The sequence below is a fragment of the Meleagris gallopavo genome, chromosome 10, assembly GCF_000146605.3.
Source record: "Meleagris gallopavo isolate NT-WF06-2002-E0010 breed Aviagen turkey brand Nicholas breeding stock chromosome 10, Turkey_5.1, whole genome shotgun sequence".
NCBI classification, from domain to species: domain Eukaryota; kingdom Metazoa; phylum Chordata; class Aves; order Galliformes; family Phasianidae; genus Meleagris; species Meleagris gallopavo.
Genome location: NC_015020.2, coordinates 11,838,858 through 11,849,627, shown reverse-complemented (window position 1 = coordinate 11,849,627; position 10,770 = coordinate 11,838,858). Strand labels below are relative to the sequence as shown.

General features: G+C 41.0%; 1 protein-coding gene across 1 annotated transcript; it reads right to left on the bottom strand.

The window, feature by feature from the left end:
* Positions 1–918: 918 nt before the first annotated feature.
* NUF2 (NUF2 component of NDC80 kinetochore complex) lies at positions 919–10,666 on the bottom strand. The gene is made up of 12 exons (XM_010715744.3): positions 10,496–10,666; positions 10,272–10,346; positions 9,044–9,120; positions 8,319–8,380; positions 7,752–7,849; positions 7,092–7,165; positions 5,727–5,823; positions 4,895–4,957; positions 4,216–4,353; positions 3,819–3,959; positions 2,875–3,050; positions 919–1,108 (listed from the first exon to the last, which is right to left on the bottom strand). The coding sequence occupies exons 1-12, from the start codon at positions 10,616–10,618 to the stop codon at positions 934–936; spliced, it is 1,299 nt and encodes a 432-aa protein (XP_010714046.1). The 5' UTR covers positions 10,619–10,666; the 3' UTR covers positions 919–933.
* Positions 10,667–10,770: the final 104 nt, after the last annotated feature.

Below are 10,770 nucleotides of genomic sequence, written 5' to 3'. Positions count from 1 at the left end.
AAAGGGGAGATAACTGCAGGACAAGGGGAAATGGTTTTAAGTTGAGGGAGGAAGATTTAGGTTGGATGTCAGGGGGAAATTCTTTACAGAGAGAGTGGTGAGGTGCTGGAACAGCTGCCCAGAGAGGCTGTGGATGCCCCATCCATCCCTGGAGGTGTTCAAGGCCAGGTTGGATGGGGCCCTGGGCAGCCTGGGCTGGTATTAAATGGGGAGGTTGGTGGCCCTGCATGTGGCAGGGGGGTTGGAGATTCATGATTCTTGAGGTTCCTTCCAATCCTGGCCATTCTGTGACCTCTGCCCCTGTGACTACTACAGCTGTCCTTCCAGCACAGACAGCACTTCAGCACCAAACAAATAGAAGATGATGCTACAGGCTGACTGCAGTCCCTTACTCCTAACCCACCAGGATTTCTGCCTTTCTAGAACTGACCTGGACAATCCTCCTCCTGAAACTGCAGGAAGAATGGGTTTGCGACATGGCAAATGTTCCTTTATTTAAGGAAGACTGTCAAGAGGTTACAGCATTGCTTGTCACTACAGCATGAAGGTAAGGCCTCAAGGAATAGGTCCCAATGGCCCAACTGCTTAGAGCTGGAAGGTTTGTGATACAGAAATGGACATCACCAAGTATCTGGTACAGATATACACGGAAAGACAAGTTCAGTTTCATCTCTTAAAGTACTGGGCCATCACATCATTCCAGAATCATTTCCCAGGTTTGCAAAGCCCATTTCTTCCACACACCACATATAGCATGCAAACACATTGCAAACAAATCCTAGCATCACAGCAGAACCATAAGCAAGTGCTCTGTCTCACTATCCACTCAAACCAACACCTGCTCAGTTTACTTGTTTTTAAGGCTGACAAGAATTATTTTTATCTGCACAGACCAAGCTGAATATCAATTTCCAGACTACCAAACAATTTCCTTTAGAAGATAAACAAATAAATAAACCCTACACAACTCACTTTAGCTTTCGTTTCCTCTTTTTCAGCATTCTCATTCAGTTGCTGGATTTTGAACCTCGTCTGCTGGATTTCCTTCTGAATCGCTGTCACTTTATCATATACAGCACCCCTCTTCTCCTGAACTCTGTTAAAATACCTAAAGGAGAGAGAAAAAAAATTAGTACTGAACTACTCAACCAATTCCAGATTAAGCTTAACCCCCCCAAGCCAAACTTGTGTTTGATTAGCACGAGAAGTGCAGTTTCTGGAGACAATACTGCAAAGAGTTTACTTGCTCTGAAAGTACAATTAGGAAACGTGGATACTTGTCTAATCCTCCATCTAGAATAGTACAGATACAAAAACAGAATTCAAAATTAAGTTACAGGAATCCATTGAAGCCCCTCAGTTGCTGTCATTCAAAACTGCAATTACTCCAATAGAACTGACTCAGCTGAAGCCTGCTGACAGCTGGACACCGCATCTTTGAGCCTTTGTAGTACAGATGTGAGTAGAGAGCCTGGGCTGAAGGCCAGCACAGGCCTAGGACCCAATGTAGGAGTCTGAAAGCAACACAGTTGCATTTGGTGTTTCAGCACAACTGAAAGTCACATTCTCCTCAGCTTCAGAGCCCCATATTCCATCCACCTGTGAACATTATTTCCAAATCCTTCCAAGCTTGCAGGTGAATTTAGTCTAGCTCCAGCTGTAAGCTGCCATGTAATCAGCAGTGTTACTGTGGGAACAGGAGATCTGCAGAAAACACTTAACACTTTATACTATTTGCACAATAATTACAGATGGAACTGTAGCAGCTGCTTTCTCTGAAGATTGAGCTGAAATCATTCAAACTTAGTGAAAAGCATATTTATATCTTTCTACCTCAAGGGAACAGTGAGGACACATTTTCTTACCCACTGGTGAAAACTTGTTTTCAAATCAAGGCAACCTCCCTTTCTCTCTTTCTTATCAAAGCATCTAATTTAAATACTCAAGGGAAATATCTAACATTAGAAACAGATAAATTAGCAGCAACATTTAGTACAGAGGAGCATTAGGCTATTATTTTCATTCTTTAATTAAAAGCTACTTTTTCATCCAATCTCCCTTTAGCTGATACACTGCCCTACATGAAGAGCAGAGGCCTAGGAATCTTGCTGCCTTTCTGCACCACGGTGACTTAGCTTTTTTTTTTCCCCCCACATCAGTGAGAGTGGAGTCTTTCTTCCACCTTATTTAAGCTACCTCAGCCAATAATTTTCCACATCCCTTTTCCTATTAGTGTACAAAAGTGTTATATAACGAGCTTTCCTTACCACAGCTCAGCACAGTGAACATCAGGGAAGCCATGACCTTACAACGCCACACTTTGCTACTGCAGAAGTGACTGCTGTGCTGTAAACACTGCTCTGCAACTTGCCTTCAGCATACAGTAGAAAGAGAGATGGGCTAAGAGGCTTTGATCAAATGACACTTTTGTTTTAGAAGCATCATGTCAGGATAATGCTCCTCTGAGATACGAGCCCTATTTCCCCATGGGTCTTGAACATCTTTGATAATGAGCAAAAGTGGCAAGGGAAATTATGAAAAATTCATGAAAGGCAAATGGGGCTTTGTTGAAGTCTGATAAGTTAGAAAATTATCCCAATGTGACATTCTCTTTAAGAAGATAAAAGAATCAAGAATAAGCATTATAAATTAAATTAGCGATCCAATAAAAGAATTGCTGTCAAGTCACATTGCAATTATTGATTTGAGACCCCAACTCCCTGCCTGCAGCACTACTGGTCTTCATACCAAACTATCCCACATCACTCATTTTCCTCTTAGTGCTAAGCTACATGTTTATACCAGGCGTGAACGTTGGTAGCACATAACGAAGACATAAAGCAGCATCAAGCAGAAACATCAACTCATCCTTACTCAAATACAGTGTGCTTATATTGCTCAACATCTTCACGCTTCTTTTTTATCCTTATTTCAGCTGTAGACAGCCTCTCATGTTTTGCAGTGACCAGTCTCTTCAGGGACATTTCATCCGTCTTCCCTTTCTTCAGCTCGATTTGAGCGCTCTCAAGCTGGTCTTCCAGATTCCTGACCTACAGTATGTAAAAAGCATTGTAACAAACCAAAGTGGGGGAAATAATCAGAATGATAAACCATGTTAGAAGTTCCCTAAGATTAGAACAGTCTTCCTGCTTTTTAAAGATCAGATAGCTGACCAGCTCTCCTTACTATATCCCAGTTTATCTAATTAGAAATACATCAGAACGTAACAAGTTACTATTTGTATCATATTTAGAAGCTACTGTGAGTTCTGCTGTAGCTCTTAGGCTATGATTTTTTTTAACATGTCATACAAATAACTTAAAAGACTATGCTGTTTTTTTTCCTAAATGCTCCTAACAACTGCATTCTCACAGTGTAGTAGTAACTAGCAAGGTACTTTGTGACCAGCACCTCACCAGCAGAAGTTTAGTTTAGTAATATCAATAAACTAAAAGCTCAAGAGATGAAATAATCTTGAATAACAGTTTATTTGCTCTAATTTCAGCTCTATATGCAGAAGAAAACATCTCACTTCCATTCCTCTTCCATCATTTCCTGCTATCAACCCCAGATAGCAATTTTAGGTCAGGTATCTATGGCAACAAAGCTTGTGACTAATAAAAGTGGCCAAAAGGACATTAGTGACACCAGCAAAGAGCAGCTATGTTTTACTGATGTTTCCATAATGAGGTTTTAAAGTGATCCAAATTCTTTTTTTTGTGGTCAGATAGGAGAAGAGAGCAGATGTTTATTAATGACTCAACTCGGACTGACATTAAAAGTTCTCCCTAACCAAGTTTAACTTGGGTAATACAAACCTCTGATAATACAGTGGCCAGTCGTTCCACATTTGCTGCCTGTCTTTCCATCTTCTTCTGATATAACTGCACCTCCAATTGGCACGATGGCAGAACTTCAACCAGGTCTCGATAACCTTCGTATTTCTCAATAACCTCTTGCTTTAAAAAAGAAGGAGTAGTAATAGCAGAGTTCAGCAGTTATGTCAACACTGTATCATGTACATTGACTTACGCCCATTTCTTTCTTGTTAGCATTTGGAAAACCTGGTCTAGTGGAAGTGGCACAGGGGAGTGTGGAAATAGATAATCTTTAAGTATAAGTTACTCAAAAACTAGTTTAAGACAATGGAAGTTCAGTAAGATGCACTTTTAAGTTTAATATCTCCTCACGTGGAGGAAGGGAAAAAGATCTCACCTTGGATTTCTTGAGTTTCTTAACAGTCTCCTTCATTAGTTCCTTATAATTCTTCAATTCCTCTGGACTCTCCACAATTTTTGATTTCAGCTGCTCTTGTTCTTCTTTCAAAGTAGCCATTATCACTTTAAGTTCATTCTAGTTACAAGGACAAAAGAACTTTTGGTCATTTAAGTTGCCAATTGTGAAGAGGAATTGTGAAGAATAGTTTGCATGATCTCACGACCAGACAAATTCTTTTCTTTAAGTCACTCCTTCTTAGGAAGTCCTTTAAAAAAAAAAAATTCCTGTGAACATCAACATTCTCAAAATGATTAACAGTCCACTTTGCTCCCTGAGCACACTCAGTGGTACAGCACTGAGTTGTAAGAGCAGTATTTAACCCAGTGCTTCACAGAACACCTGCCAGCTACTACACATGGTAAGCAGCTCTCTCCTTCAGAGCCCCTCACCTAGGGCAACTCAGGCAGTCACTGCAGGGTTTCAAAGTCAGCTGTGATGCTCACATAAAAGAGCAACACGCTTCCCATGGAATGAAAGTGAAGCAGTTCTTAAACGATAAAGAAAAACACAACTAGTAATCACATGAACATCAACTAGCTCCAAGAATAATCTAACCTTACAAAGATTATCTATTAATTGAATTAACAAGCTACAGCCTACACAGAGCCATACTCACCAGTTTTCGGGTCCTCTCTGTAATATCTGACTTCTTTTGTGAAATCACTTCTTGCAATGCTGCCTAAGGGAAAAGAAAAAACAAACTGAAATAAAATTGAAATAAACATCTCTACAGCTACTACCTCCTTTGTCCTTCTATTAGACACGTCTATGAGATCTCACTGATTGTTTCTTCGGTGCACCAAGACTAGAATACAAAATTGTAGTCTAATTGCACTAACAGAAGGCCCTCCAACTGTAGAAGTCAAGCCCACAGTCAACAGTATTCATGGCAGAAACCTGACTTACAGTAACATCCAAAAAAAAAAAGCCTAACCACATTCTTTTTCTCTCTCTCTCCCCAACACAGCTGAAGAGGATACCTATGAGATCTTAAGGGCAAGCTGCCACTGCTGGGCAGTTATCCCATTCTGTGATCAACTCTGCTCCTTTGTTAGCCATTCCACTGGGTGACCTTTCTAAAGCCTCCTGTCACCTGCCACGGCTCATCTCCAGTTCTCATTCTTAAAATTCAGGAGGAAGAGAAAACAAAAACTTAGAGAGAACAACAATATGTGGATCTTCCAAGTCACGGCAATAATGTATTTCAAAAAGAAAGAGCCACATACATTTCTGTGTTCTCTAAATCTGATTTCATGCATGTTTTACATTCCTTACAGGTAATGCTAGAGATTAGACAGGACTTAGCGTTGCAATAACCATTTATGATTTAAACCTGAACACTCTTCTTTATTCTCTGTATGAGACAAGGAACAAAATAAAAATCAACAGAAATAGTGCTGATCAGAAGCCTTGGCACCAGTTCAGAGAAATATACAAAGAGATCATACTGTTTTCCGACGATAGTCATGGCTTAGAAGTTGCTCCAGTTCTTGAATGTCATCTGACAGTTGCTTGAACTCTGCTTGCTGTTCAACTGGAACAGTGCTAAGCAAAAAACAAAAGACATTGGACAGTTTCAGCATCATCATAATCAGGTGAGAGTACAGCAGATGAAACAACCTCTTTCTCCGAAGGCTTTACAGCCAGCAACATCATGGATCAGGTCAAAACAGTCTCAAATTAATACAGCTTATTTCCCCGGGCTTATAAAGCTTTGTAGGCAAAACATCATCTAAAGAGCTAGTTCAGAAATAAGTGGTACAGGTTAAAATAGGACCATATATTTGATGATAACATTAAATACAAATGTGCATGAAAGAACACTTCCACCAATTTTGCTTGGAAGTATGAAACCTGTGTATTATTATGTGCCAGAGGAACAGTTCGTATTGAGATAGAACTGTAGCTAGCTAGAGAACCTCCTGCCTTGCACATACTGAGAGCAGTTATCAGCAAAGAAGCTTTTGGCTTTGAAAGCAATCTTGGGAACTAGGCGTCTTTTTAGCCTATAACCTACAAGCAAAACAAAACTTAATGGTGCAAAGGCGTAGGCAGTACAACTAAACTGCCTGAAACAGAGAACGGGGCAAATCTGTCAAATAACTGAGGAATGCAGCTTCATCCATCCATTAAGTTCATCTTTAACTTCCTAGAGCTATATAAGCAATAAAGACAGATCACTAAAAACAAACTATAACATCAAGTTCCTCTTTAGTTCCCCCAGTACACAAACCAGAGTATCTTCTCAAAGCAACTACACAGTCCCAAAGCCACACTGATATTTCCTGACAGCAACCTTTCTAGCTTAGTGCCATCAGAACTACCTCTGTAACTAAGTGCAACACAAAGACATCTCTGTACTTTCTGGTTTATTTCCCAAGGAGGCCAACCAGCAGCAAAGTTAGACAAGTGCCAAAGGAGAAGTCAAGCCTGCTCAAATTAAAGACTCCTAAAGGAGCAGAATTGGGCGTATAAATATTTTTCTCCTTATTATATATAATAATATATATATTTTCTCCTCTATAATACACATGTGGATGCATGTGGTGAGGGTTCAAAATGGAGGAGAAGCTAGTCAGATGAAAGAACAATAAAAGAAAAACAGGCTACAAATTCCACTCCCATTAACAAAGATTAATCAGTGTCTTGATCTATTGCATCCACACACTTAAGTTCTGCCACCTATAGCATTCTAGTCTCACAAAAAAAAAAAAAAATCATATTACTGAACACAGTCACATCTCTTATAGACTAAAAGGAACTTCATCTGCATCAGATGGAAAGATCCTGGGACCTTCAGTCCTCGTACTCACTTTAGCTTCTCCAGCTTCATTTCTAACTCCTGATTTGCTGTCTCCAGTTGTTGGTGTTTCTCCATAGCAGATTTCTGCAAGTTAAACATTCAGAAATTTTTGTTTTAGAAGAGTAGTTTCTCTTGAGTCCTATGAGGCCCCTGCCCATCATTTCACATGACGCGCACAATCTCTGAACTACTGAGATATTCAGAAAGAAACCACCTGCAGTTCTAGCTTCAACCCAACGATCACTACATCTATATTTTCTCCAAACAATTGGAGGTGTCAAATCTTCACTTACAAGGCTGAACTACCAAATAAGTTACTGGAGAAAAAAAAAAAAAAACCTCAGCTGACAACTTAAGTAGTAACTCAGCCATGCTACCAAGCAGAAACCTTTACAGTGTCAGTGAGTCCAGCCACTCATTCTTCTGAACTGACATGTTTCCCTAAGGGCATTACAAAGTTCTACATGGAACCATTTACATTAGTTGTGTTTGTTTGATGTGTAATGTACCTGTACAAGAATTTTTAGCAAACGGGTACCTGCTTGTATTACTTGCTATATTTAAGATTCTCAAATTACTTTAGGATGCTGTTGAAAAAACACAACCTTTATGTTCCCAACTGTAGGTTGACATTAAGTTACTTCAGTAAGCATGTGGAAAAACAGCTTACATAGCTCAGCTGCAGCTCCAAGTAGGCCTCACGTCGGCATTCTCTGAAATGCACAAAGTTGAGAATGCCACTCAAGAAGCGAGCTGTCCTCTTTGCCTCTGAAATGGAAGTTAGAAACCATCACTACTTCTGTCTCTGCACACATTGTAATTGCTTAGAGAAAACTGGGCAAAGCATAATTTGGAGGAGAGATAGAAATTGCAAGAGAATATGTATTAGCTCTTCCCCTGCTCACCTTGTAAAGACTTCACAGGCTGAAAGAAAAGCAACTATGAGCTTACAAGGTCTCAGCAATCCTATGCAATTTAACAAATTAAAAAAATGGCACCTAACAGAAAGATCAATAAAATACAGCCCCGCTGGGTTAGCCTACTAAAGCAGTAAGATGGAGAGCCACTCATTAGAATCATCTTGTCTAAAGACCACCTGTAAGGTCAGATGAGCAGCTGGTGGGCAGGGACAGATCTCCATAACAGGTGCCCACTGGCTGGGTCTCACAAAAGAGTCTAGATAACAAGCAGTGGCCACCAGCCCAGGAAACACAAGGCTTACAGTGCATTTGCTTACTTGGATTTATAACATCAGAAATTTGAAAATCATTAACCCGGCACACTGGAAGGAAGCGCTCCCTGCAAAGAAACAAAACATTATCTTCAGTGATTATTACTCAGTTTTTGCACTATATACATACACTAAAACCAGATAATGTCCTCTTGTTGCAGAGCACATGCACAGCAGACACACAGCAACAATAAGCCTCGGGAGAATAATACAGTAAGACTACTGTGCAGATCAGCATTAAAAACCTGTATTCTTACAGCACTTCTTAGGATTTCTATACACTCACCTGCAGAGCAGCTTAAGAGATTCCTTCACTTAACTGAGGGAGTCAATTCTGCCACTAAAACAAAAACGAAGCTACAAGAGTAATGCTCACATCACTTCAACAGATACATCTAAACAGAATTGAGACAAATACCTAGGATTCTTCTGCTAAGTGCGATAGTGAACTTCAACTTATTAGAAGTATTGGAGTTTTTTGTTGTTTTACTTTGTTTTTTTTTTTAAATAAAATTATCCTCTGCACGACTCAACTATATTTAGCCTCCTAACACATTCATTTTGCCTGCTTGGAATTAAACTCTATTACCACGCTGCTGTCTCCTGTTCACCTGAAGACTGTTTTGCTCAGAGACAACAAGTAGTGGAACCAACCACCAGAGGCACAGAGCCCCACTGCTTCTAGTAATTCCCTATAAACATTCCATTTACGAGTGCTATCTTGTACTTACATATGAATATAGAGATTACAAACAGGTAGAAAGCCTTCAAATATCTGTGGGTACACTATATCAACGTTGACCGGCATCTGAAAAGTAAAGAGAGCCAATACATAACTAGAGTGCATTTACAGGAGAAAACACAAGTTTGTTCCCACAGTGCAAGATCATTAAAATTAGATGAGGACTGTCCGCCATAGATGGAAGACACAAATCAAGAGGCAGAAGGATGCTATCAAGTTAGCAGATTATTTTCAGTATCATTTTTGGCTGGCCAAGACAGAAAAAGCTAACAGTAACTAAAGCAACAACGTTACAAGCACTCAAATTCTATTTAAATCCATTTTTTGTTTAAAATGGGAACAGGGCAGTCTCTGCATTGTATGCCTAACAGCAAGACAACAGTCTTTTTCTTTAAGCACTTAAAAATTTTAAAAAAAGTGAATTTCAGTGAAGAACTCATAAGGAAAAGGCAGCAGTACCCTGTCACTTTTCCTGATACTTTAAACCCCACAATACAATATCCCAGCTGATGTTATTTTCTGAAGAACTAAGCTGCCACAAGCACGTATCTTCCATTTTAATTTATCTAAAAACAGCATGAGGCAATAGTATTAACTCTCACTTTCGTAGAATGAATCATAGAACGGCCTGGGTTGAAAAGAACCACAATGATGTTCTAGTTTCAACCCCCTGCTATGTGCAGGGTCAGCAACCAGCAGCCCAGGCTGCCCAGAGCCACATCCAGCCTGGCCTTGAATGCCTCCAGGGATGGGGCATCCACAGCCTCCTTGGGCAACCTGTTCCAGTGCCTCACCACCCTCTGTGTGACTTTCAGGAATCCATTCCTGTCTAGCAGAAACAGCAGATAAATGAAGTGTTAATCAGCAAGATATCAGTTAGCCTAGACCACCAACTGCCCTTCACCCTGCTTTCCTCTCAGTTAACAGAGTAGAAGTGATTAACATTAAAAGCAACATTTGCTTCCCCTCTAACCCAGTGAAAGGTCCTTCTAAGAGACCCTCATCCAGCCATGGTCAAAGCCAGATTCCCAGGAAGCCCATATGGTTTTTTACAACATATATAAACATTTATTACAACATACATAGAGTATATATAAGAGTATACCGCTTGTCATTTTCTAGTGAGGTGATAAAAGGGAGATTTGACATGATTTCACTGGGAAAGCACAGTTCTTTTCTCTTTTCACATCTCCTTACCCCTGCCAATGCATACATACCATGTAGAAATGCTCCAGACGGATCCCATACACCTTCTGCAGAATTCTTATGAAAATCATGTGCAAAACTTCAGGCTGAGGGAGCAAAGGGCACAAATTAGCATTAAAATACAGCTAAAGGAATTAGCAGCTCTACTAATGAATACGGCAGTGCCCTAACACAGTGCTTTCTGGTCACGGGGCGCGCGGCGCAGCCCCGCAGAACGTTGGAGGCCCTCACACACCTTGAGGGTGGCGAACAGGTCGGCCTTGGTAAGGTTGCGGGCTTCGGCTCCCACCAAGACGTGGCTGCGGAGATAAGCGACGATATCATCCGGGCTGTAGCGGGGAAAGGTGAGCGCCTCCATCGCGGCACCAACCACCGCTCCGCGCGCCCGCTTCAATCTGGCGGGCGCGCCGCGCGCGTCACACGTCCGCCCCGCACTGGCCTATCAGCGGCGGCGCTGGTGGAAGGAGGGCGGGACTTCGTCAGGCTCCGCCCCCTGGCGGCCGTTAGCCG

Coding starts and splice junctions, on each gene's coding strand:
- NUF2 (XM_010715744.3), bottom strand. CDS start 10,618: ATGGAGGCGCTCACCTTTCCCCGCTACAGCCCGGATGATATCGTCGCT. Junction 3,960..4,215: donor AGAAACTCAAGAAATCCAAG/GTGAGATCTTTT, acceptor TCTTTTTTAAAG/CAAGAGGTTATTGAGAAATA. Junction 1,109..2,874: donor TATAAGCACACTGTATTTGA/GTAAGGATGAGT, acceptor TCTCTCCTTTAG/GTATTTTAACAGAGTTCAGG.